Source organism: Neofelis nebulosa, chromosome 7 (genome assembly GCF_028018385.1).
Source record: "Neofelis nebulosa isolate mNeoNeb1 chromosome 7, mNeoNeb1.pri, whole genome shotgun sequence".
NCBI classification, from domain to species: domain Eukaryota; kingdom Metazoa; phylum Chordata; class Mammalia; order Carnivora; family Felidae; genus Neofelis; species Neofelis nebulosa.
The window spans coordinates 53,216,089-53,239,094 of NC_080788.1; the positions used below are offsets into that span (position 1 = coordinate 53,216,089).

Below are 23,006 nucleotides of genomic sequence, written 5' to 3' on the forward strand. Positions count from 1 at the left end.
GCGCCTGGGTGGCGCAGTCGGTTAAGCGTCCGACTTCAGCCAGGTCACGATCTCGCGGTCCGTGAGTTCGAGCCCCGCGTCAGGCTCTGGGCTGATGGCTCGGAGCCTGGAGCCTGTTTCCGATTCTGTGTCTCCCTCTCTCTCTGCCCCTCCCCCGTTCATGCTCTGTCTCTCTCTGTCCCAAAAATAAATAAAAAACGTTGAAAAAAAAATTTAAAAAAAAAAAAAAAAAAAAAAAAAAAGAAAATATTAAGAGCGGGGGAAATTACTGACGAAACCAGCAACTCCTATGTCCATTTTCCAGGTTCCTTTCTGCACCAGTGGGGCCTGATAAAGAGCCAGCAGGAACAGCCAAAAAGCAGAGAGCTATCCTTTATGCTAGATAGGCTTTGAGGAAATGTTAATTTATTTTAACTCCCAAAAGGGAACTGGTGATGGAAATGACATCTTGTAACAGACATATTCTATGAGGTGTTTTGATACCCAGCATGCCTTGAAAACAGAACCCCCTAATTCTTCAGGGGGTGTCTATGTGACACAGCGGGAAGAAGCTTCAGTTTTAAATTCAGTCTGTTACAGGCTTTCCAAAGCAGCATATCTCTGATTATAAAATGTAAATCTATAAGGAAATAAGGATTCTATATACAAAATCTCAGCTTACATACAACTTTACTTCTCAAATCGTTTTTATGGCAAGAAAGCTATGTTTGACCACTTCTAAAAGGTTAACTACTGCACTTTCATCACTTTCTAAAAATCTTTGACTCAAATTACTTTAATCACAGAAGTGTTTGAAGCTATGTTTTCTGAAACAGTCTAAAGACTCCTGAATCTTTTGCCATTTTTACAGGCTGCTGTAAATACGCTTGATGGCATCAGCTTCTTCTTTATCAAGGATGCCCTTCTCCACGTAAGCATCAGCTTGTTGGTTGATGAAGTCCCTCATCTTTGAAAGGTCATAATCTGGAAAATATCGTCAGAGTGTCATGAGCAGAGATAGGAAAGAGACATCCCCTTATAGTGATTGCCATGAGCTAAGAAGCGTTTTATACAAAAACACAACTACTATTCCATCGCAGTCTTTCACATCAGAAGACATATTAGATGTTGGCATTTTTTAAATCTTTACAGTTTAAGATCGTGTTTATGTATATTGTCTCATTTGTTGTCCATGATCGCACCTGCAAGGTGTTCAGGTAGGGAGTATCACCATCATTTGAGCATGGGGAGAACAGGCCCATAGACCATGGCTTTGAAAACTTAATATTTATACCAATCACCTGGGGGCTCTTACAGATTTGTATCAGTAGGTCCGAGGCAGAGGTCCAGATCCTGCATTTTAAATACGCTCCCAGGAGATATTGCTGCTGCTGGTTTGGGAATCACACTTGGGGAGACAATATCCTAAAGCTTAAGTACCTTCAAGGTCACACAGGTAGTAAGAGTTACAAATAGAACCAAGTGTTTTGATTTTCTGTAATTGTTATACAGGTTAAGTTCCTGTTGATGTGACAACCCATTTTTTTTTTTTTCCAAATTAAGAATTACCATTGGGGCACCTGAGTGGCTCGGTCGGTTGAGGGTTCGACTTTGGCTCAGGCCATGATCTCACAGTTTGTGGGTTTGAGCCCCAAGAGCCTACTTCAGATTCTGTGTCTCCCTCTCTCTCTGCCCTCCCCTGCTTGTGCTCTGTCTCTCTCTCTCTCTCTCAAAAATAAATACTAAAAAAAAAAAAAAGAAAAAGAATGACAATAATTTTCACACTATCTGAATTATATGCATGGAGGAAAAATGCACAGAGCTTTTTTATTTAAAAAAAATTTTTTTTTCAACGTTTTTTATTTATTTTTGGGACAGAGAGAGACAGAGCATGAACGGGGGAGGGGCGGAGAGAGAGGGAGGCACAGAAGCGGAAACAGGCTCCAGGCTCCGAGCCATCAGCCCAGAGCCTGATGCGGGGCTCGAACTCACGGACTGCGAGATCGTGACCTGGCTGAAGTCGGACGCTTAACCAACTGCGCCACCCAGGCACCCCGAGCTTTTTTATTTTATAAAGAGAAACTGCTTTGTGGTTCTGTCCTAATTAAACAAAAAAATCTGTGTAAACCATCAAACCACCTATCAAAAGCAAAGAGATCCTCAAGTAAGGAGGACACCTGTGGCATTTTTCTGAAAGCTTAAAACCCACATCCTTCTTTGATGCTCATTGTTTTAAAAAATGAAAAATAAACACAAAAAATTTAAATAACCTGAATTCTATTAATCATAAATAACCAAAGTTAGTATTTTGTTATATATATAAGCAAAAAAAAAAAAAAAAGAAAAATATATGTATGTATATTTTGCTTTTCAAATATATCTATCTCAACACAGAATTAAGATCACAGTATAATATACAACCTTATTAACAATCTTCTTTCACTTTACACAGTAAGCATCAATATTTTCCCGAAACACCACTTCTAATGGCTACGTACAATGCATCCTATGGAGGGTACCAAAATCTATGGCACACATCCCTCAGGGCTGGACATGGGAGTCTTCCACATCACAGCGTACCTGGGGAGATTCCCCCCAGATTCTGAGTTGCCTGAAGCTGAGTTCCTTGAGGACAGTGCCATTCACCTTGGCTATAGCCGCCGCTAGAAGAGAGCCCTGCCTTCTGTCAGTTTGTAAAGGAAAAAAAAAAAAAAGGAGAAAGGGGGTAACAGAAGCTCAGAGCACCCCATGAAAGGAAAACTATAAAGAACATCTCTATAAGTGCCAGGTGTTTATCATATCAAATGAGCTGAGGCTCAGATAAAGCCGGTTTCCTCTCAACCAAGAGAGGCATTTGCTCCCATTAGGGCTTCGCCTTGAAGATTAAAGACATAACTGCCAGCCGGGGCACTTTATACCCATCATCTGATATGCTGCTCGCAAAACTCCATGAGGTAAGCATTAGTCCCCATTTCAGAGATGAAGAAACGGGATAGAGGAGGGAAGTCACTTGCTTGGGTCATGGTAGAGTCAGGTCCTGAACCCAGGTCTGTCTGTCACTGCCCTGAACCACCCTGTGGCCTTGAAGTAATGAACGTGAAGCCACTAACAGGTGTAGAACAAATGTTCAGTAAGTGCTTGGGTTTTGTTGTTGGCTTTTATTTTCCCTGTCAGGACAAAACAGAATCAAGCTGCAAATATGATTTGTGTGCTGATTCCTCACAAGCTGATTCTAGTCTCATAGGGCACAAAGAGGCGCCTCTTAATTATCACCAGCTCAAATTAATACTGGCTTTTCTGAGTTGGCTGCAGGGTCAACGTCTTTAGTGGGACGAAAGACAGCTCAAGGGCAGATGTGAAGAGGTCTGGGTGATTCGAATGGACAAACAGGAAAGTATTTTGCTTTCCTTTGAAATGGAAAAACTGTATCGTTAAGACAGCTCTCACTGTGCGCCGTAGGAAAACTAACTGGCTGTTAGATTACACAAGTCAGTAGTCACGTTGCTAATCTTAAAAATATGTTTTAAGGTTGTTAGGCTCAAAAGAAAAAAGGGCTGTGATTCATTTTTTTAAAAGCACAGACTTTTTTTTTTAAGGGTGCATAAATTTTTATCATCCTTCTCAGCATCACATCACATGGACCTCCCTTTCCTGGCTCTGGGAAGGAGAGGCAGGTTACCCAGACCCCTGCCCAGCAAAGGGCATGAGCAGAGGTTAAGGAAGGTCAGAACTAACAGAGCTACTGGACTTCCTGCTCACACAGCTGCAGCTACTGTGTGACCCTAGGAATGAGATCCACCGGCTTTAAGAGATGACCTAGGTCAAGCAGAGCACATATGAAGGCAATGGAGGAAAAGCTGTCTGCTTCTTTCTTCAGGGGGGTATACTGCACATCACCCTCACTTCCTGAGGGCAGAAGGGAGCATCAAACTCAATACCGTCATTTTGAAATTTGCTCACAGAGCCTTGGAGATGCAAGCACCAGGGTTCCATGCTTGACTAGGTTGATCATTTCTGGAAGTTGAAGATTATATTGCAGGATGTTGCGGGTTATGACCGGGAGTGTGATTCATGTTAATCAGTGAAAGAAATAACATAAGTATTCCAAATTGTTGGACCATCAAATTAACATTGGTTTCAGAATGCATTTTGGTACTTTCTGTATTACACTCATTCTAAGATAAACATTTTTTATTGTATATTTTTAAAAATTTTTTATGTTTATTTTTGAGAGAGACAGCATGAGCAGGGAAGGGGCAGAGAGAGAGGGAGACACAGGATCTAAAGCAGCCTCCAGGCTCTGAGTTGTCAGCACAGAGCCTGAAGCAGGGCCCAAACTCATGAACTGTGAGATCATGACCTGAGCCAAAGTCAGACACTTAACCATCTGAGCCCCCCAGGCGCCCCATTTTTTAAAAGTCTTTAGTCACTGATGGCATGTTATAGCTTTTCTTCCTTAGTAGTACATGAAACAATGGTTCATTCGTCAATCAGTGACAGACTTGATGTAATATGGTTCATGTGAATTTTAATGGAATGGATAGCCTGGAAATTCACATTATTTTGAGTCAAATAAACTATGTGTGAAAAGCTGATAATTATTTCCATTTCACTGAATTTAACAAGACCATAGGCTAAAGAGGAACTGAAAATACCTCTTTCTCCCATTGTGCTCTCTATATCAGTGGTCCTCAAACTTAGCTACATAGTGGAATCATGGGGAGGGGGTTAAAAATACTGATGCCTGCATCCTTTTCTTTGAGTTTCTGTTGTAGTGGTCCTGAGATGCGACCTGGACGTCAGGACATGTAAGAGCTCTGCAGGTGATTTGAATGCACTTTCAAGTTGGAAAACACCCCTCGTCTCATTTTAAAAGCATCCTTTGGCAACTGCTCAGCCAGACACCTGGGAGTCATACTGGACTCATCTGTATCCATTGCTGTCAAGTTTCTCCCTTCTTTATTTCCTCTGCCTTGCCTTGGTTTAAGCCCCATAATTTCTGCTCCAGATCTTTGCCTTCAATCTCTGTCCAATCCCCTGGGGTCCTATTTCTTCGATCTATAGCCACACTGCTGCCAGAGAGATTTCTCAGTTCTTAACCTAATTAAGTCCTAATTTAGGTTCCCCTGGCTAAAACTTACCTCCTTTGCAGGACATGCAAGCACCTTCCTGATCTGGCTGCTACCCACCTCCCACCCCTGGCTGCCGATCCTTCCCACAGATACCCAGTGTTCCTGGGAAACTGGGTGGCTTCAGTTCCCAGAACACATGACTCTCTTTTGTCCTTTTATGTCTTGGGCCCAGTGTTTCCTCTGCATCCACCTCTTGTCACTCAGCTTTCCAACAAAGGCTTTCCTGCAATCCTTTCTCCCAGTGCTATGCATCCTTGTAAGGAGATGTGCCCCCCACCTTTGTAGCACTGCACCTGTCTATGATAGCGCTGAGCAGGCTTTAGTGGCGCTGGGAGCAGGCTTTAGTGGTAGCTTTAGTGGTGCTGGGAGCTCCTTGGGGGTCAGGGAGGGCAAGGGGAGGCTGCATCTTACATTTGCATATATCTGGTACTCAGAACAGAACAGTCCTGTTCTGTGTTTTAAGTGAGTGACTGCTTTTGTAATTGCAGGGTCCATCTAATATGTGGTCAAAAAATTCCCTTTTTAGAAAATACTCCAAAGGGGCCCTGGGTGTCTCAGTTGGTTGAGCGTCTGACTCTTGATCTCAGATCAGGTCATGATCTCACAGTTTGTGAGTTCGAGCCCCATGTTGGGGTTGGAATTGCTTGGAATTGCTTGGATTTCTTTGGATTTCCAAGCAGGTTCCATGTTGACAGTGTGGAACCTGCTTGGAATTCTCCCTTTTCCTCTCTCTTTTTCTCTCTCTGCCACTCATGCTATTTCTCTCTCTCAAAATAAATAAACTTAAAAAACTTATGAAAATACATACTCCAAGAAAAGGGCAAAATATTGATAATTATTGAAGGTGGTTGGTGGATACATGGGGATTCATTATACTATTCTCTCTACTTTTGTTTGATACATTTCATAATAAAATGTAAAAGAAAAGGCCTTTGCCCAAGAGGTGGCTTTGAAAAATAAGAGAAATGGAGATTCTATTCCTGTATCCTGGAGTGTTTTTGGACTCTGACAGGAGACTTTAGCCCCGTTTGGCTGTGGGAAACTTTATTTAACAAGAACCCCTGACAAATGGTGAGGTTGGCAGTTTGCAACCATACTAAATCCTTACCTTCTTTATTTCCTTTTTTGTCGTGTTTCTTCAGCCACTCAATATTTTTTCTGATGGCTTCCAAATAGGCTTCCGTTTTCCCTGGAAAAGGGAAAAAAACTCATAGCAAATACTCATAAAATATCACTGCATCTCTTTTTAAAGACCACACTCTTGTTCAGAACCATAAATGCTGGGCTCATCAAGCACTTATGAGGTAGTATCCGTAACAAAATAGTGTGCATATTTGGGTGGGGGATGTTAAGGAGAAAGGGTAGAGATGAGATTCCAGGACACAGGACCAGGCAGGCTAGTAAGTGTCAAGGAGCCATTATTCACACACACATAACTGCAGTCTCATGTCTTGGCAGGGAAGAGTTTTGATTCAGTTCACTGGATAGGTGAACAGTTCTTAGACTGCATCATTTCTGGTTAGGAATGGTTCTTCCAGTTCTTCCAACTGGTTAAGAGTATTCTCAGGTCAAGAATTAAATCAGAGTGGCAGATCCTGAAAAGACTCCATCACCAAATAAGTCATGTTAAGGAAGTCCAAATCTGTGGCTTAGTGTAGGCTGCTACACAAGTCTTCTGCCCAATCTGGCAGGGAGCGTGTGACAACTGAGATGAAGAGATGACCTGGGCCTCATTTCAAGGTTTGGGTATGAACCTTAGAACTCATTCTAGTAAAACTCCCCCGGATATAAACATTCTCCCATGAGCCTCGAGTGTTGTGAGAGAAGTGCCTGCTCTGTGGTGCCCTTCACGTACATTGTTGTCTGCAGGTGGGCATTACCATCCACTGAGAGATGAGGAAACTAACACCCAGAGAGGCTAAGCGACTTGTCTGAGGCCACACAGGAAATAACAGAAGTAGAATTTGGACTCTAGTCTTCCCAAACTTCTGCTACCTGCACTATCTGAAAGCAAAGTCTATCTTCAGTCACAGACACTGATGTAGACTTGTTCTGTCTCAAGGAAATCAGCCATCTCTGAAACCAGGTGAGGTCCCTAGTGCCCAGAGTGTCTGCACCAAGGGACCAGGTAGTCTGGAGAATTCCGGGTGGCCTAAGAAAGGAAGCCTTTGAAGTCCAGGGGCTCTGCAAGAATCAATGGCTGCCAAAGCTCTGTGTGGTAACCACCCATTCTGAGCCCCCTTTGAGCCCTGTTACCTCTAGTCTATTCCCCAGACTTTTTGGTTGAGTTACCTGTGTTCTTATGATGTGCCAAGGGCTGTGCTTTGTGCTCCAAAATGCAGTATCTCTTTTACTCTTCACAACAACCTTTTAAAGGCAGAGTCATTTCATCCCCATTTTACAGATGAAGAAACCGAGACATAGATAAAGTAATATGCTGAAGGTCATATGGTAGTAAGTTGTAGAGCCAGGGTTGAACTGGGTGCATTTGACTACAGTCCATGAACAATAACACTGCCTTAGGATTTGCTGATGTTCCAATTTCCATTTACCTAAGTGACCTCCTGAGCATCCTTCTTCCTGATCTTGTAAGCCTACTCTTGCCTCACCAGTGGGGCTCCATGTTATGTGGACCCCAAGAAGCACAGAGAAGATCTTTTGCAAAAGGGTTAAGTGGACAAGAGATCTACAATTTTCAGCCCCTATTCACTTCAGTCAACTGTATAAAAAAAAGTCTTGATTTCAGTGCTTTGTTTTTAAGAATGTTAGAGCACGTGGAAGACCAATGTCCTCCTAGCTGATGTTATAACATTTTAGTACAGCGAATATAGGAATATTCATTGTCTGTTGCCTGTTTGTTGAGAAGGTCAATTGCATTTGGTAACATAAAAACAATGTTCTCTGTTTCAAATTAATTCAGTTAGAAAAGGCATTTTGAACAAAGAAATCTTAGTGTAGACTATTTCTAGAGAATGCAACTGAAGTGTTTAAATCAAAGTAGTGGGTCTCATAGGGCTTTAACAAATAGATAATTTGTCATTAGCATATTAAGTAGGGCTTCTGAAACTTTTACGAATGTTTGAAAATAGTCTTGTTCTTTAAATAATGTTAAGCATTCGTCCCACAATATCATTTATGATAACATCATAATATGGGAAGCTTATTTGAGAAAAGGATAACCTGAGCTTAGTCTCTGTGTAAATATGGTGTTAAAAATTCTGAATTAGGAGAATGAAGAATAAATACAGGGTTTTTGCCATAGTGTAGCAGACATTGTTGCTTCCCCACCCCATGTCTCCCTTATTCCAGATATGCTATATATTCCTTATATCCCTATACGATATATCCTTATGTCCTTATACTCCTTATATGATATATTCCTTATATCTCAGGAACATTCCATACAGCCTCCCAGAGATCCTCAGTGGGAAGCCCCAGTTGCCCATAGCTGAAGCCCACTAGTGAAACCACTTTCTATGGGCTTCTCTCCTTTCCCTGTCTCATGTATCTATGCCCCCAGTGGTCATCTCCCGATTAAATTGGACCGCAACTCCTTCTCTCAGGGTCTGCTTCAGAAGGAACCCAGCCTAAGGCAGTTTGGAAAAGGGGACTCGGCATCATCTTGTTAGGTTGCCTTTTGCTCAGAAACTAATTTTCTATAAAAATATTAAATTTTAAAAAGTATGAAATGCACAAGAAGCAATTTTATCCACTATATTGATATCACCAACCCATAACAGAGAATGAGTTTACTGCAGCTTGAAGAAAACTATACTGCAATTTATTTAAAAACTAAACTACTATCGGGGCGCCTGGGTGGCGCAGTCGGTTAAGCGTCCGACTTCAGCCAGGTCACGATCTCGCGGTCCGTGAGTTTGAGCCCCGCGTCAGGCTCTGGGCTGATGGCTCGGAGCCTGGAGCCTGTTTCCGATTCTGTGTCTCCCTCTCTCTGCACCTCCCCTGTTCATGCTCTGTCTCTCTCTGTCCCAAAAATAAATAAAAAACGTTGAAAAAAAATTAAAAAAAAAAAACAAAAAAAAAAACTAAACTACTATCTTGTAGATCATGACATATGATGACAGTTTCTGTAATGTTATTTAATCTTCACAGAGCTCTATGAAAGAAGTGTTATTAGTTCCAATTTTACTCATGAAGGAACTAAGGCTCAGGGAAATTAAGTGACATGCCCAGGGGGACACAGCTGAGTAACGGTCAGAGCCTGGTCTTGAACCAGAATGAATCCAGAGCCTCTACTGAGTGTAGCTGGGTGAGATTCACCTTTTAGACTAGAATGATTTAGTGCCTGTTGTTGTTACCAAACTGGGCAGAAAGGCAGTGGTTCTCAAACTTGGCTGCACAGGAGAATCATTTAGGGAATTATTAAAAAATCCTGATGCCGGTCATGATGTCACAGTTCCTGGGATCAAGCCCTGCATTTGGTTCTGCACTGACAGCACAAATCCTGCTTGGGATTCTCTCTCTCTCTCTCTCTCTCTCTCTCTCTCTCTCTCTCTCTCTCTCTCTCTCTCTCTCTCTCTCTCCTCTCTCTGCCCCTTCCCTGCTTATGCTTGCTCTCTCTCTCTCTCTCTCTCTCTCTCTCAAAATTAATAAATAAACTTTTAAAAACATTAAAAAAAATCCTGATGCCAAGGCTACTCCTCATATGAATCAAATTAGAATATCCTGAGGCAGGGACCGAGCATCATTTTAAAAAAATGGTCCTGAGGTGATTCCAATGTGGGGCAAAGTTTGGGAACCACTGCCATCAGTACTGAGATCTCCACAAGTTTACTGGAGCATTGGTAACAAGGTGAATAAAATCAGGTGTTCCTCTGCTCTTGGAGAGAAGCAGCTGGTTCCTATTTACATTTCCTCCTGTCAGGAGCTGTAAAGCAAACCTTTTATTTACACAGTGTGCAGTAAAAGCCCATGAGAGTCCACTTTGGAAAGCTGGGCTATTTTTTTCAAATATATTTCAGTTTCCTTTGGAAAAAATAGCTCATGGCTGAGGTAATATGGCACAAGCTTTAAAACATATGCTGAAGCAGATGGGAAGAGGGCCAGAATCAAGACGCAGCCCTCCTTTTCTGGCTGTTCTGGTTTTCAGCACTGCAAAGAAATACCCTTTTTTATACACGAATTTGTCCTTACTGTGATATGTTGACCTGATCTGCCCACCCCCAAAGCCCCATTAGAAAACAACAACAACAAAACATTGTAGAAATCAATAGAATTAACCTATTGAATTCTGGACATACTAAAGATAGTAGATCTTCTAAAGAGTGCTTATAAAAATTAAGTTTGATATGCTTAAATTTCTGTAAAGATTAAATGATTACAGTTTTGAACGGTATAAAACAAAGTAAGTGATAATGGTATCATGGATGCCAACATGGGCCTCAGAGCCATTCAGTGTAAGAATTTCTGTACATTGATGACATTTTACATGCCCCAAAGAAAATACTCAGACTGAGTACTGGATAGGAGTCAAGGGACAAGGGTTCAAGGCCTGGCTCTGACACTCTTTGGCTATGGATCATGGGTGAATCACTTCATCTTCTGAGCCTTGGTTTATTTATTTATAATTTAGGGGTGAATTCTAAAAAGAAGGTTCATGGTTTCTATATATGGGAAGAAACACTCCTTTGCTATCCTCAAAAAACCTGTGTTGATGGTAGGTCTCCTGTGCCTGGACTTAGCTCCTGGCATCCTTCCTGACTCACAGGGGAGAAGACTGTACTTACTATTTTTGGACATTGTTAGCAGAATGGCTCGGGGCTTGAATAAAAGGCACAAATTGTTTCCTCTTATGTTGCTTTAAAAATAACAGCATCCACATGAGTTAGCCATTTATTAATTAAATAGGCTACCTTTTCTGGTTTCTGTAAGGAAGATATGGGAATAATAGAATATTTAGGTGAAAGCTATCACAGAGATCACTTTTTTCACCTATTTCCATAATCTGGCCATAAACTTGACAAATGATAGCAATGGAATGACTTTTTGAGTATGTTAATACTTATCTTATCCTTTGGATGGTTTTTTAAAAAAGATTTTCAGTGACTCATAGAGCAGAAGTGAATGAGTAAACATCAAATTGGCAAATAGATCCATATTTAGATCATGGAATAAAGTTTTAAAATACTTTTCTTTAGTCTCCAGAGAGCAATTTACTTGAAAAATTAGGTAATTTTATAAATATGGTTGAAATTAAAATAAATATGATTTCATTGGCATACCCCTAAATTTAGGAATAATTATGGAATCATTCAAATAACTGTACCAATTAGAAATCAGTATTTTAAAAGATTATTCTTTTTTTGTTTATTTATTTATTTTGAGAGAAAGAGAGAAAGAGAGAATGAGCGTGAGTGTGGGGGAGAGGCAGAGAGAGAGAGAGAGAGAGAGAGAGAGAGAGAGAGAGAGAATCCCAAGCATGGAGCCCAACTTGGGGCTCGATCTCACAAACTGTAAGATCATGACCCAAGCTGAAATCAAGATTCAGCCACTTAACTGAGCCACCCAGGCACCACAAAAGATTATTCTTTTTTTTAATGTCTATTTATTTTTAAGAAAGAGAGTGCGTGTGCAAGCCGGGGAGGGGTAGGGAGAGGGAGACACAGGATCTGAAGCAGGCTCTGCACTGAGAGCAGAAAGCCTGATGTGGGGCTCAATATTATGAACTGTGAGATCATGACCTGAGCCGAAGTTGGACACTCAACTTACTGAGACACCCAGGAATCCCCTAAAAGATTATTCTTAATGTGAATCCTTGTAGAATACAGGACTTTCAATAGTCTAACTCAATTATATTCAAAGGTGGATGTGCCACTTTTCATTATTGGTAATTAAATTGGACTTTTTTTTACATTAAACCTAAAACAAGAGGCATGGAAACATGCTGTGTAAATTGAAGCCTGAGATAAACTGAGGGTATTATTATTCCCATTTCCACTATTATTCCTATTCCTCACAGGGTCCAGCATATGCTTGGCATGATTAATAAATATTTGCTGTGGTTCGATGGGGCCATCGCCCCACATTGCAAGACCAAAACAGATTCTTTACAGACTTTTCTGACAACGTGTTCTGCTTATAATTATTGTTTGAAGTGGTTTTATCTGGATCATTACCTCATCCCTTGCTCTGCCCTGTAATGTCTTCCAACTTTCTCTCTATTCTGCATGCTCCTGACTCATCGATAAGGGAGATACATGTGCATGTATGTAGCTTGTCTTAGGCTTGCCTACATATGGGTTAAGAACATTCTCAAATCATTTCAAAGCTTGCTTGAGTCCTCAGAGGTCAGCATTTGTTCTTATATTACTTCAATGGGTCTACTTCTTGAGCATGATGCCAGGCATGCCATCAGAATACATGTGTATTTATAGCTGAATAAATGTCTCAGAAAACCCAGTAAGTCCTGCTTTTACCCACATGGATGCCTTTATTTTTCTGCCCAGGGCAATAGGTGTTGTCTCAGTGGTTCTATAACAGAAACAAAATATCCTTGAGAAAAGTGCCAGCAAAGTAATTGTCAATACAAAGTTATGAGTCATAACATGCCCTTTGGGGATTCAATTTGTTTTCAAGCAATGTTGGCCCTTGGTTTAAGCTAAGGTTGGTGTTTTCTAAATTGTACTGAAATCAGTTTTCCTTATCTCAGAGTAACAGGGGTCAGGGGTAGTATGAATAAATTCAATCTCCAAATAATGGAGAGGGGACTAATTTTAGCCCTAATCCCTACCCTCTTCCTAATGTTTCAGGAGGGCCATGACAAACAGTAACACTAAATGGATGGAGTTTTACTCTTTTCTCTAGGAATTCTCTGATGGAATTCCTAATGAGAAAAGAAATCTAACCTCATCATTAGCCTTTAAACACTCACATCCTAAATAGGAATAGGAGACTACCAAGAATCAACTCTTTCAGATTTCTTTTTTTACACAATGTTTTCCCAAAACAAGCAAAGATACCTGTCAGCATCCATTCCCAGGGATATTTGCATAGTTATAGAAGGTGTTGTCTTAAGCACTGAGCATGCCGCCTCTGCCAGTCAAAGGACTTAGATGATGGCTTACTGTCTTCAGGAAATATAGTCATTACGCATGGGTTACTCCTGGAGGAGATGACCTAGGCATGCTGGTTTTCTGTGGGGCTGAACTGCAGTGCTCTGTGCGGCCCAGTTCCTGGCTTTCTTTCTCAGGCTACAGGACCACTCTTTTCTTGGTTAGCTATCTATCAAAAGTTTACCACTCACCTTCCACCTCACATCCATTAGCACTGATGAGGATTTAGAGAAATTGGAACCCTTGCACACTCTTTGTCGGGGGCGGGGGGGGGAATGTAAAAATGTACAGCTGCTATGGAAAACAGTATGGTGTCTCCTCAAAAAATTAAAAGTAGAATTAACATATGGTACAGCAATTCCACTTCAGGGAATATTCCCCCAAAACTGAGTGCAGGGTCTTGAGGAGATATTTGTACAGCCATACTGATGGCAGCCAAAAGGTGGAAGCAACCTAAGCATCCATAGACAAATGGGTAGATAAACAAAATGTGGTATGTATATACATACAATGGAATATTATGCAGCTCTAAAAAGGAAAGAAATTCTAACATATGCTACAACAGAGATGATCATTAAGGACATTATGTTAAGTGAAATAAGCTAGTCACACAAGCACACATACTATATAATTCCACTCATATGAAGTACCTACAATAGTCAGATTCACAGAGACAGAATGTAGAATGGTGGTTGCCAAGGGCTGAAGAGGGAGGGGGAATCAGAAATTTTATTTGACGTGTATAGAATTTCAGTTTTGCAGATGAGAAGAGTTCTGGAAATGGATGGTAGTGATAGTAACACAATAATATGAATGTACTTAATGCCACTAAATTATACACTTAAAAATGGTGAGTATGACCACTTTTGTTATGTGTATTTTGCTATAATTTTTTTTTAATTTTTTTAACATTTTTATTTATTTTTGAGACAGGGAGAGACAGAGCATGAACAGGGGAGGGTCAGAGAGGGAGACACAGAATCCGAAACAGGCTCCAGGCTCTGAGCCGTCAGCACAGAGCCCGACGCGGGGCTCGAACTCACAGACCGTGAGATCATGACCTGAGCTGAAGTCGGACGCTCAACTGACTGAGCCACCCAGGCGCCCCTTCTATAATTTTTTTAAAAGACATTTAAAAAAGTTTACCATTCATCCAAAGTAGACCTAGGGAAGTATCAAGGCAGTGTGACTGGTCTAAGAGTTGGTTAACATGGCATGTATATTACCAATTCCCCCTTCTTATGCCCATGACAAACATTATTAATTAATTATTCCCAAGTTCTTTCCTCCTGAGCCCAGAGGAAACATCATAACCTTTCTCAACACAGGCTACTACACCCAACGATTAGAATTGATACATCAGCTATGTTGATGTAGGAGAGAATTGTGATGGTCTATGAAATCTGCACTAGAGAAAAAAAATACAATAATATAAAGCCTTGTTAGATAGGAAAAATCAACATGAACTTGATATATTAAGAAAAAATATATTTTTCCTCTGTCTCAAAAAAGTCCCAGTAACTGGAACAGAAGCAGTTCTCTGGGCCCACATTACTACTCATTTGAACCTGTATAACTCAGGTTCAGGTCTCTATATTTTCTACAAAAAGTAACTAAAAATCTTTGAAGAGGAATTTGTTTTAATCTTGGGATGAGAAAATTCAGTGGGTCTAGAATACCCTGTTGTTGCCAGAGAGCAAAGATACTTTAAAAATACTGGGCATAGTGCTAAAAGGATAAAGGAGGGACAGAGGAACTCCTACAGCCCAAGCGATACCAATTGGAGCATAAAATCACTACCACCACCATCATCATCATCATTGTCATCATCATCTTACATAAATGGAAAAGATTGATATTAAGTGTCAACAAAGGTAGTTGTGATATAAAGGGGAAGTTGTTGGTAATTTTTTGCTGTTAGTAAGTTACAAGGTATTAAATACATAGCTAGTTTTTTTTTAACTTAATATACAGATACTATTAAACAGGATCTATTATCAACCATGAATGTGAACTTGTTTCTATCTATATGAGCAGCAAAGACTAGGAACCTGTAAATAGGCCAAGTAGTCCCTTCAAAATTAAGAGCTATACTATGAACATGACCAGCTTTTGTGGTCTCATAGCATCCAGAAAGGAATGAGCAAAGTCCATCAGTTCATTGCCACTAATGATTATACATAATAAATAATGAAAGGAGAGCCCAATGGTGTATCTTCAGATGATAAATTAGCTGAATGTCACACCTCCCCTGCCCTCGAGAGACAGCGCGGACCCACTCCCTCAGTTCCTAGGGAATAAAACCTCTAGATGACCCTGCTAATGAGACACTGATAGGACAGACATATGTAACATTCCAATTATACCAAAGAGGTCAATATATCATAATGACATAAAAATAGGTTTAAGTCATCTGTTCACAACTTCGGGTATAGACAGTTTCAGAAGACAGATATATTTTCCATGGTATAACTAGCACACTTCATAGTAAAAGGGGCTTGAACCACTGGCCTATACAACCAGATCCTCCTCCTGATCTGAAATCAAAGGGTTAACAACTTAGACCTTGCATCCTCATAAGGTCTTTTTCTTTCTCTTTCTTTCTCCGCCCTCTGTGCCCCTTCCCCTGCCCAGGATCTTTTTCTTTAAGGGTGTAGTAAATTCTCTAAAATCCTGGGAAGAAGTAAATTTTGTATCACATAAACTTGCTAAGGCAGAAAAAAATTGGACCTCAGGAATGTGTAAGAATAACAATAAAAACATAAGTTTTGTAATTATTGGGCTCATTTAATGTGTGCCTTTTGCTTTTAAAGACATTTAGGTTATTTAAGGAAATTTGATATATTGGATTTATGATTTTTAATCAGGTCCTTAAGAGTGTCACATTTCTATCATTGTAAATGATTAAGGAAATATGCTCTGTTAAATGTGTAAATTTTGATTACTTTGTTAAATAAGTAACATTTAGAGGAATGTTAATTATGTTTAAAGAAATATTGCTTAATAAGTTAATAAATCAGATTAGACACTAAACAATGCACAATGGTCATAAGCATTCCTCTCCAAGCACAAAAGTCCATTGGACAGTTAAGCCCATCAGAAGATAAAACCAATTTGCCATTCTCAGAGACTCAAGGCCATTAAAAAAGATTGCTATTCAGATAAAGATCCCATGTGCTGAATCTCTTCTCTACAGATGGTGCTGATTTCGCAGATTTGGTGGGGTGTGCATTTTTGATCAACCTGTGTGGTGAAATTTTTTGCTTCCCCCACTTTCATTGCCAACTTAGAGCTGTTAATTCCGTACCTTTTGGCTCATCCGTCTTTCCTCTTGGGTTATCAGCTTTTGTGGAATCTTTCAAGGCTCCATATTCCTTTTCCATCTTAGCTGCTTCTTCCTTAGTACTATCTGTTTCTTCATGACTCTTTTCTGATGGTGCTGTAATCAGATTGAGCACTGTTGTTAGAACCCTATTTCCTATCCATTAACCAATTTGTAATGTAGAAATAAATTTGTTGAAAGGGTACAGCATAAGGTCGGATCATTTTTCAAGCTGAAAGGGATCTTAGTGATTGTCTAATCTAGTGATTGTCCAACTTCCTTCCCCCATTTCACAGACGAGGAAACTGAGGCCCAGAATGGGAGAGATATGCACCGAGTTAGCAAAAGAGCTGGGCCAAAGCGCCGACTTTCCAGATTTTGGTTTAGTGTTCTTTCCCTTCTGCTACTGGGTCATTAGAACATAGATTATTTTCCTTACTATAATCAAGGTAGGCAATGAAGTGGCATATGTCAGTTCCCAAAGTAAGTTTGAGTCTTCATTTTGAAGTAAAATAACTTGGTTGTTGTTCAACCTCTCCATGATGTTGTATTTTTGAACAACATTCTATGACTGAGAGTAGCACCTAAGAATTTGGGGCTATCGCAGGACTTCTTTCCTTCTGCCTCTTTCTTCACATTCCCTTATCCCTGGTCACCCTAATGCAAAGAGGAGAGTTGGACCCTTGCTGTCAAGATGGGATAATCTTTGCTCACTTGACACTTAAAAATAACTAATTTCCATAACAATTATACTTCAAAAAAAAAAAAAGTGAGGGGACAAGAGTTGAAAAAAACTATATTTCCTTCTGGCTATCTTCTATTGTAAATAAAATAGGAAACATCAAGCAGTCTAACAAAAAGCTTTGTTTTTTTGTTTTTTTGTTTTTTTGTTTTTCAGTAAAAACATTACTATAGGGGCGCCTGGGTGGCTCAGTCGGTTGAGCGTCTGACTTCAGCTCAGGTCACGATCTCACGGTTCGTGAGTTCGAGCCCCGCGTCAGGCTCTGGGCTGATGGCTCAGAGCCTGTAGCCTGCTTCCGATTCTGTGTCTCCCTCTCTCTCTGCCCCTCCCCCATTCATGCTCTGTCTCTCTCTGTCTCAAAAATAAATAAACGTTAAAAAAAATTTTAAAAAAACATTATTACTATAGAAAAAAAAGAAAAAAGAAATGAGTCAGTTACTCTCATTATGAAAACCTCCACTAGTGCTATGATCTCTCTGTATTAAAAATTTTTTTTTAAATATTTTATTTATTTTTGAGCATCAGAGTGTGAGTGGGGGAGAGACCAAGAGAGAGAGGGGAACAGAAGATCTGAAACAGGCTCTGTGCTGACAGCAGCAAGCCTGATGTGGGGCTCAAACTCACAAACTGTGAGATCATGACCTGAGCTGATGTCAGACGCTCAACCGACTGAGCCACCCAGGCGCCCCTCTCTCTATTTTTTGATGCGTAATTTTTCTCCATAGTTGCAGTATAATTATGTCACTTTCTTTTGTCATTAACATCATCACAGAAGGGTGTTTCCAGGTTATTGAAAACTACTTGAAAACATCATTTTAAAAGGCTATATAGTATTCCATCAAATATATGTACATAACTGCTGTGAAAGGGACACAAAATCGTGCTTAAGAACTTGTGATCCTTCCTATTTTTTGTTCCTCCCTCCCCCGCTCAAAGCAGGCTCCTTTGCACAGCTTGGTTCTGTGTTGTATTGGGTGGAAATGCAGAAGTGAAGAAACCAAGAGGGGGAATCACACAACATAGGGGCATAGACTATCTCAGAGGAGAGAAAAGACTTGGGAGGGGAGAGCCAGTGGAGTAGACAGGTGACCAGGGATAGTGGTCTGGAGAAACTGTGCTCTTGGGAGAGAAAAAAATACTGAAAGGAAAATTCCATGTATGTAGAAAATTTCATGATGTAGTCTCCTCCTTTTCCATGAGCCACCTCCTAAGAATCTTCAGGAAAGACCTACATTTCTTTTCAATGCTTCTTGGGGTCAGATTTCTATGCTGAGACTAGGCACAAAATAGCCAAGGTTATAGCTACTTAATCCTATAGTAGGATTTCAGATTTTAAAACTTTTGAAATCTCTAATTATTTATCAATGTTTATTAAAGCCATTATTTACCACTCAAAGGGTTATTGTGCTCAAAGGTAGAAAAATAGTTAAATAAATCATACCTGGAAAAAGTTTGCTCTTATTGTCAGTAACATTTTTTTCTAGCTTGTTCTTGGTCTGAAGAGCAATAGTTTCATCCAAGTTTTCTGGAGTGAGGAAGAGAAAAAATATAATTTTATTTTCTGAAGGATGATATCAACTGTTTAATCCTTACCAGAAATATCACAACGTAATTCCACAATATTAACACTGCAACTAAGATACTTTGATATGGATTTTATTTCTAGGAATCTACTATTCCATACTATTTGGGATCCTTAATTCAGCCTCCTATTCAGTTAATTGCACAAGCCTCTTCCACATCTCTGTGGCCACTGCTAGAACATGTCCAGGGTTGAAGCCTTTAATGGACACCTGTGGTCTGGGCCTCCTCAACACTTTCTGTAACTATACCTTGGTTTTCCTTTAGAGAACGCAAACCATTCCCATTCTCGACATATTTGCCTCAAGTGGGGAGTAATAACCCAGGCCTGGTTCCTCAGGGTCTACACCCACCCTGGGCTGAGTGATTGGTTCAAAGAGGAGCATGTGATACGAGCCAGGCCAATGAGATTCAATGCTAGGACCACTGGGAGAAAGAAGCTCTTTTCCTGCCAGGATTGCTGTACTGTGAGGATGGAGATTGCCAACCATCGTTTTTTTTCATAGGGGAGCAGCTTGTCTAGAATGAATCAACATATGGAAAGTCAGTGCTTGGAGATGGGGAAGGATAGATTCCTAACACTGTTGGTGGACTTTACAAACCCAAAGTCAGACTATCCCCATCCCTGGACTCCTCAGTTACTTGAGGCAATGAATTCCCTTCCCACTGCCATACTGGAAAGCACAGCTATAAGTAGTAGTGGAAATATCTACCTTGTACCTAAGCCTTGTGGCATTTCTAATCTATTTCCATAGGATAAATGGCTTAAGTATGGAATTTCTGAGTTACAGGGTATTGGTATGAAGCAATGATTGATCTGAAACAATGTCTTTGATATACTGTTGAATTAAATAGGCCACAAAGTACTATGTATAACATGAACCCATTTTTTTAAAACAAGATAAAACAAAGAAAGAAATGACAAAGGTACATGGGTGCACATACACACACATACACACACAGAAAAACATCTGAACAGGTACAAATAGACTGTCACCTGGGTGCTGGTATCATGAGTGACTTTTTTTTACTTCTTTTTAAACATAATTTTGCACTGACTGATTTTTTTTAAATGAATATGTTCTTTTATAATGAGAAAAAAACAGTAAAACTATCTTCATGTGGGAAAAAAATTGAGTTCATAGAGAGTAATTCTGAATTATTTTGTCCTATGAGATTTTCTCTTCTGTTTAATCTTCCTCTTCTATCAGAGATCAGAGTAAGGGGCTGTGAGGTCACCTTCCCCAAAGGACATCAGAGATAAATGGTACTTATTGATTAACTAGACCAAGCTGGAAAACCAAAGGCTTTAAAACAAAACAAAACAAAACAAAACAAAACAAAACAAAACAACCTGCATGCACAAAGAACATCCAAGCTTATGCACAAAGCTCAAAGAATCAAAGGTCAGCAAACTTTTTCTCCAAAGGGCCAGATGGTAAATATTTCTGGCTTTGTGGGCCATATGGTCTCTGTTGCAACTATTCAACTCTGCCATTGTAGCACAAAAGCAGCCATAGACAACACTGAAACAAAGGAATGTGGCTGTGTGCCAATAAAACTTCATTTATGGACACTAAAGTGTGAATTTTATATAGTTTTCTCTTTTTTTAATTAAAAAAATACTGTATTTGTTTAAGTAATCTTTACACCCTATGTGGGGCTCGAACTCACAACCCCAAGATCAAGAGTCTCACACTCTACCGACTGAGCCAGCCAGGTACCCCTTTATATAGTTTTCTAGTGTCATGAACTACTATTCTTTTTCTGTATTTTTTTCAACCATTTAAAAACGTAAAAGTAATTCTTAGCTGGTGTGCTATAGAAAAATAGGCAATGGGCCAGATTTGATCCATGGGCAGTAGTTTACCAGCCCCATTATAGTTCACAACATCCTTTATTTTACAAATGTAGAAACTGAGGCCTAGCTGGGGGAGTGTCTTGCCCCATGGGACAAAACTGGTCTGTGGCAGAACTGGACCAGGAGGCACAACTTCTGCAGCCTAATCCAGACCTCACTGGCTAAAATCAAGTCTTTTAGTCCTGACTATCCAAACACAATTGAAAAAAAAAGAGGTCAAATTTTAGTAAAATGGTCTCCATGGAGATATTAGAAAATGTTAATAAGACAAAATGAAATGTTTGGGGCGCCTGGGTGGCGCAGTCGGTTAAGCGTCCGACTTCAGACAGGTCACGATCTCATGGTCCGTGAGTTCGAGCCCCGCGTCAGGCTCTGGGCTGATGGCTCGGAGCCTGGAGCCTGTTTCCGATTCTGTGTCTCCCTCTCTCTCTGCCCCTCCCCCGTTCATGCTCTGTCTCTCTCTGTCCCAAAAATAAATAAAAAACGTTGAAAAAAAAAAAATTAAAAAAAAAAAAATGAAATGTTTATACTCAAGCTGCTTCTATAAAGAATTGAAAACTCCTGGTTAATTTTATTTGTATGCATTATCAAGCTGGGCAATTCTGGTTACTCAGACGATTCAGACTGTTTTGGCATGAATGATAAAATTTGTGAGGTAGTTATTGCCAAATCCCTAATTGACTTTGGACAGTGAAAACTATCATAGTAAAAACAAAACAGATTGGACTCTCACCAAGGTAGGAAACACCTTCTTCTGGAGATATTGTGCCATACTTTACCATCATCTTCACAAAGTCAATCAAGGTTTTCATGATCGTAATCAGTGTTTCCTTCTCTTTCGCCTCTTTTTCTATATAAAAGGACAAAATAATTTTTAAAAAACTAGTGGAGTATAGCTTCCTCTTTCAGTGTCAATTTATGAAGTACAGCATCTGATTGAAATATTTCTCCCTACATTTATAGCTGAAACCACATATATTTAATTTATAAAAAGTGTAATAAGACTTGAGCATTGGGAGTTGGAATTGGGAATATAGGATAATGTATAGATGTACTGAACTTCTTCAGAAATGGGCAATTATAACTTTTCTAAAAAGATTTACTTTAATCTAAAATATTTTACTAATAGAGTAGATGATAAAGAGACAGTTTGCAACCTGAGGTAATATGAACTCAAAAAGAAAATTGTAAGATTGGTGACCCACCAATTTTTCTTTACTCAGGCCGTATGTTTTTGAGGGCAAGAATGGCCTGTTTTCATTAATCAAACTTAATATTTGAAAATAAAAACATACATGTATCTTTATTTTTTTAATGTGAGGTTGATTTTTTAATAGCAGTATATATTGCTTTCTAGACTTTATTTCATTTGAAAGAATATATGCATGTACTAAAAATATTCCAACAGTATAGAAGTTAATAATAGTGAAAATAACATTTTCTTCCTATCCCCCAACTCCTACTCCCTGCAGGTAACCACTATTAACTGTTTCTTGGGAACTCTTCATATTTGACATACTGTTCTGCATCTTGATAGAAAATGGCTGATCATTCCATAGTTGTTCAGAATATATAACTATGTATATTTATTATATACATCTACATATATATACATACACATATATGTGTATGTGTATATGTGTATGTGTATATATATATATATATACATATACATATGTATATATAAATTCTAAAATTAAAAAAAAATTTCCATTTTTGAAGAAAGGTGCTAGAGGAGAGCCCATTTTCCCTATTCTTTGAGTGGCCATGAAGGATTTCTTCTAAATACTCCTAGCCTTTCCCTCCATCTTTTCATCCTTCCCACAGATGAAGTTGGTAGGCAATGGGCATTAGTCTACATTTCCTGACTGATAGAGATTTGGAATCTTTCTTTTTTTTTTTTGTTCCCCTGGAACAGTAGAAGTCAGGGACTTGAGAAAAGTGCCTGTTCTATAAATCAAACTATCCTAAGGATTGGCTGTTCCAACAATTAGACTGAGGATAGGGAGTGAGCAAGCCCATTTTGGCTCTCACACTATGCTGTGTTCTACAACCCTTACAACCCAGTCTTTACCAGTATCAGGAATATTTTGGATTTTGAGCTGTTTTATTTTTTCTCCATTGGTTCAGACCTTGGGTGAGAGGGATGGGTACTATCAAGTGCCTTAGTGTAAGTATTTAAATTAAAACCCTATAAATATAAAAGAAATAAAGTATGAGGTCAAGGAAACTGAAAGACAAAATAAAATAAATAAAACAAATAAAAAATATTCCATACAGTGGACTTTTTCAAATATCATGAAGTCCTCAAGGTTGGGAG

The 23,006-nt window shown here is 39.5% G+C and overlaps 1 protein-coding gene across 2 annotated transcripts in view; it reads right to left on the minus strand.

The window, feature by feature from the left end:
• Window positions 1–383: 383 nt before the first annotated feature.
• The window catches only part of SCG3 (secretogranin III), a 34,526-nt gene continuing 11,903 nt past the window's right edge, over window positions 384–23,006 (minus strand). For both annotated transcript variants that reach the window (XM_058737727.1, XM_058737728.1), the window contains 5 exons: window positions 21,420–21,536; window positions 18,686–18,769; window positions 16,488–16,619; window positions 6,220–6,300; window positions 384–963 (listed from right to left, as the gene is read on the minus strand). In XM_058737727.1, the coding sequence (XP_058593710.1) occupies window positions 845–963; window positions 6,220–6,300; window positions 16,488–16,619; window positions 18,686–18,769; window positions 21,420–21,536 (533 nt within the window). In that variant the 3' untranslated portion in view covers window positions 384–844. The remainder of the gene's footprint in view (window positions 964–6,219; window positions 6,301–16,487; window positions 16,620–18,685; window positions 18,770–21,419; window positions 21,537–23,006) is intronic.